General features: G+C 40.7%; 2 protein-coding genes across 2 annotated transcripts; both read right to left on the reverse strand.

Moving 5' to 3' along the window:
* Positions 1-570: 570 nt before the first annotated feature.
* On the reverse strand, positions 571-894 carry LOC116245563 (uncharacterized). The gene has a single exon (XM_031617044.1). The coding sequence runs from the start codon at positions 892-894 to the stop codon at positions 571-573; it is 324 nt and encodes a 107-aa protein (XP_031472904.1).
* A 1,621-nt stretch (positions 895-2,515) lies between these two features.
* On the reverse strand, positions 2,516-4,471 carry LOC116245564 (aldehyde dehydrogenase family 7 member B4-like; the record flags this gene model as incomplete). Its single annotated transcript, XM_050075549.1, is given in 2 exon segments — positions 2,516-4,120; positions 4,194-4,471. Coding segments are annotated over 2 exon segments (1,883 nt in total), but the record flags the coding sequence as incomplete, so codon positions are not given.
* Positions 4,472-4,719: the final 248 nt, after the last annotated feature.

Here is a 4,719-nt window from a genome sequence, read left to right on the forward strand (position 1 = left end):
CTTGGCGACAAAAGCTTTCAGCTCAGCAAGGCTCTTTGCTTTTGGCAAGGTTTAACTCATCTCCAAAATATCTTTAAGAATATATCTTGGATTATAAAAGCATTTGAGGTTTTGAAATTTTAAGAAATGATAAATCTTTTTTCATCATCTTTATCAAGCCTTTTTCCCGATTAAGAATATAAAGAAATATTGAGCATTATCTGTTTGGCAACAGGAAAAAGACTGAAATTTTATGTAAGGGATGAATAAGGTTGTCATAATAGCCAACAAAAGTAGCTATGTCGTGGGATTGCCAAACTCTTTGCATCTTTTACAGTTTTTGAAGCTTTAATATCAAAAATTATACTTAATTTCAGACCCTGATCATACTCGCATACTCTTCAAAGCAAGATATAGAAAATACCATGCCAAGATCATTTTTATTATCAGGCAAGAGTCATGATCTTTAATTAATGTGGCTATTTTATATTTCTAATTATACAATCAAAGGAAGAAACAAAAAAGTTAAAAATCCGAAATCCAAAAGAAATAGATGTTCAAAGTCATTTAGCATTTTGATGGTTGACGAGATCATTTGTGTTTCAAAGCAAATTCGATGATTTCGTTGACGATTGCTTCGGTTCCGCCAGTCTTGGTAAGCAAAGCTTCTCCCTTTTCATTGAGCACAGCGAAGGTGGGCATGGCTGTCACTCCAAACTTCTGAGCAGCTTCTTGGTTATCGTCAACATTCACCTTTACAAGAGTGATTCCATTTTCTTGGCACTTCTTGATGATGTAGGGGCCGATTTTCACGCATGGACCGCACCAGGTGGCGTGGAAGTCGACAACAATGGCCTTGTTCTTGCTGGCGTACTCAATTAGCTCCTTAAGGGTCTTGGCTTCGTGCTCAGTCATCTTTTTCAAATTATTTTTATAGATATGCTTGGGAAGCGGTAGCACAAATAAGGTAAAAATTGAAAAATGCGGACGATTTCTGATTAAAAAATTTTTTGAGATGAAGAAAAAGACACTTTTAAGCCTTTGTTTTCTCATTTTGAAGGGAATATAAGCTATATAAAGATGATTTGATTCATTATTTGTGTAATTCGATTTTAAGGATGACCTTTATTTTTGAGATTTATCATGCTTGATCAACTTAAAATCCAACCATAGTCACTTTTTTCCACATAGAGAATCATATTTATTTCACTTTCCAGCTAGCATTCATAAAGAAGCTTAATAGCTTATTATAGAATATTCTTCAATTTAAGTAGTATAATAAAGCAGAAAGCATAATCATAAAACATTATATCATCAAAAGTAAAAAGTTGTATTTATTAGTCCTACATTTATGAGTTGATTCCAGGATAAGTCATGGATAGCCATGGATAGGAATTCTTGGTCGTGACCAAGAATTTAAATTAAATATAAATCAAATATCGTAGTCCTTGGATTTGACTCTTCTGGCGGTCTTATTGAGTTTGAATTTTCCAGGATAAGTATATTATAACATTTAATATTGGTCTTTAATATTAATCGATAAAGAAAAATAAAATACCTTCTTACACATAGCTTGCATACTAGATTTAAACTTTTTGAACATTTAAACAGATAATAAACAATAAATTAGCATGATTATGCTATTCATATGGACGACTTGATCTTTAATATTCTTTTCAGTATTATCTTAAAGGAAGCAGGCAAGTTTCCCAAAGGAATTTTGAATATGAAATTATAATTTTTACTGCCGGAGCATTGGATGCTTCATGTCTTTTTATTGTTATTCTTAAAAACCAAATGCATTTAATCAAGATATGTTAAAAAGTAAACAGTTCCAACAATTGCCGTTTCTTTCCAGACTGCAGTGACTAAATGCCCTTAAAAGTGATGATAATTTTTGATGGTTCATAGATCATTTGCTGAACTAAGCGGTCTTTACGATAATTTTCCTGATATTTTCTTTGTTTGCTCCAACTTATCTTTAGATGACGGCGCCGTTTCTATCGAGTATAACAAAGGTAGGCATCGCATTAACATGATAGAGTTCAGCTGCATCTGGAACCTCATCAACGTCGACTTTCACAACGACGATACCATACCTTAGGGATTAATCTTTGAGGTGAGGGGCGATGGCCTTGCATGGGCCGCACCAGGTGGCGTGGAAGTCCACTAAAATGGCCTTGTTCTTGGCGGCGATGGCTTTAAGCTCAGCAACAGTGTTTGCTACGAGTTCAGTCATTTCAAAATATTTTTATGAATATATCTTGGAGAATAAGAGCATATGAGGCTTTGATTTTTTAAATAACGATTAATTTCTGATCATTGTCATTCTTTTTTCTCGATGAAAGATAAATAAAAGATATTCTTATCATCGAGACTTGGAACATAGGCTATTTTAATCATTATAAGACAAAAAAAACACACTTTACTGTGAGATTGGACAAAAAAATCAAAAATATTTTAAGATTAAATTATTTTCAAAAAGTAATACATCTGATATTTATTTTCATGATGAGTATTAATCGAGGATTTATCTTCACAGATCAAAGTTGACTCCTTGTGCTAGTGGCATCTTGGTTCCATAGTTGATGGTGCAAGTGGCTCTGCGCATGTACTGCTTCCAACTGTCGGATCCTGACTCTCTGCCTCCTCCTGTCTGCTTCTCACCACCGAAGGCTCCTCCGATCTCAGCGCCAGAGGGACCGATGTTGACGTTGACGATACCGCAGTCTGAACCGTGAGGACCGATCCAGCGGAAGGCGTTGCTCACGTTTTGAGTGAAGAGACTGCTGCTGAGGCCCTGAGGAACACTGTTGTTGATCTGAATAGCTTCCTCAAGAGAGGAGTAGCGTTGAACGAAGAGAATGGGACAGAAATACTCCTCCTGAAGGAAGGATGCACCCTTGGGAGCCTAGACGATGGTGGGTTGAACAAAGTAACCGCTTCCTTTTAGCCTCTTTCCACCATAGAGAATCTTTCCTCCAGCTTTGGTGATGTTCTCCAAGGCAGACGTATAGATGTCGACAGCGGCGGAGTTGTTGAGAGGACCACAGAGAGTGGCAGCGTCGAGAGGATCGCCGATCTTGACAGAGGAATAAGCCTTGACTAGCTTATCAACAAAGTAGTCGAAATGCTTCTCGTGGATGAGTAGTCTGCGGAGAGTGGTGCAGCGCTGCCCACAGGTTCCCACAGCTGCGAAGGTGCAAGCTTTAAAGGCCAGTTCGAGATTGGCGTCTTCATGGATGATGGTAGCATTGTTTCCTCCGAGCTCGAGCAAAACGCGTCCGAATCTTTTCTCCACCTAGCTTCGCACAATAGCTCCCACTCTGCTTGAGCCAGTGAAGGAGACAAGAGGAATGCGGGGATCTTTGGTCATGGCCTAGCCGATATCAGCTCCTCCTTGCAGGACGGTGAGGACGTTGGGATTGATATTGTTCTTTTTTAAGACATCACCAATGATCTTAGCAGTGGCGATGGTGACAAGGGAGGAAGCGGGGGCGCCCTTCCAGGTAACGGTGTCACCGCATATCAGTGCAATAGCAGCATTCCAGGCAAAGACTGCATTGGGGAAGTTGAAAGCAGTGATAACGCCTACAGTTCCAAGGGGATTCCAAACTTCCATCATGAAGTGGTCCTTGCGTTCAGAGTTGAAGACTTGTCCACTATGCTATCATCTTTATTACCCGATGGTCCTTGAGAGTCCGCATGCCATATCGCAAACATCAATAGTCTCTTGCACTTCTCCCAAACCTTCAGAAAGAATCTTTCCCATCTCCAGGGAAACCAACCTGCCAAGAGGTTCCTTTTTAGCTCTGAATGCCTCTCCGATTTGTCTGACAATCTCACCACGGACTGGCATGGGAACTCCTGACCATTCCTTCTGGGCCTCTCCCATGGCTCCGATGGCATTCTCGTAGTCCTTGAGCGAGGCTGTGTGGGTGCGGGCGATCATGGTTTCGTTGGCAGGATTGATGGTGTGGAACTCATGCTTGCTATCGGTGGCCTGCCACTTGCCATTGTAGTAGGCGCCGAGGTTGGTCTCCTGGAGTCCCAGTTCAGTGAGGAAGGGGTACTGCTTGAAGGAGGAGAATCCCGCCCGGATGCAGCGAGAAAGTAAGCCGAAAGGCACAGATATGGGTAGCTTAAACATGATTCAATTATAGTGACAGAAATATCACTCAATTATTAAATGATGCCTATCGCGTAGCACCCACCAGAGCCTTCGAATGGGAGCTCTGACGGTCACTGATGCACGGAGATCCACGTTTCGACGAATCAGCAAGCGAATCGAGGTTGTTGAAGGAGTTGCAGCAAGTGCGGTCGTCTTTGATGAAGCTGCCCTTTGGGCGGAAGAAGTTGCGGATCACCTTTTTCCTCTCCTGGAGGACTTGGCAAGTCCTGTTGTTCTCTATCGTCACGTTTCTAAAAATTGAGTCTGAGAGATTGCGGCTCTCCTCTTTGATGAAGTTGTTGAAGAAGCGTCGTTCTTCATCTGTCAACGTTACGATTTCTGAGTATTAATCCTCAGTGAAATTAGAATTCTATAACCGGACTGATTATGTTTATTGGATATGCATTTATTATAGCGTGGCTTTCGCTCCAACGGTCTACCCAACCGCTTCCCATTTTTGGTCCAGAGTCAAGAGCTAGTCTATGAGTGATTAGTCAAGTTAGTTTTTTTAGCAAACTTGTTATTTATTGTTCGGTAGGGGGAGAGGCGTCCGGACAATGTCCAAGAAA

This window comes from Nymphaea colorata, unplaced genomic scaffold (genome assembly GCF_008831285.2).
Source record: "Nymphaea colorata isolate Beijing-Zhang1983 unplaced genomic scaffold, ASM883128v2 scaffold0740, whole genome shotgun sequence".
Taxonomy (NCBI): Eukaryota; Viridiplantae; Streptophyta; class Magnoliopsida; order Nymphaeales; family Nymphaeaceae; genus Nymphaea; species Nymphaea colorata.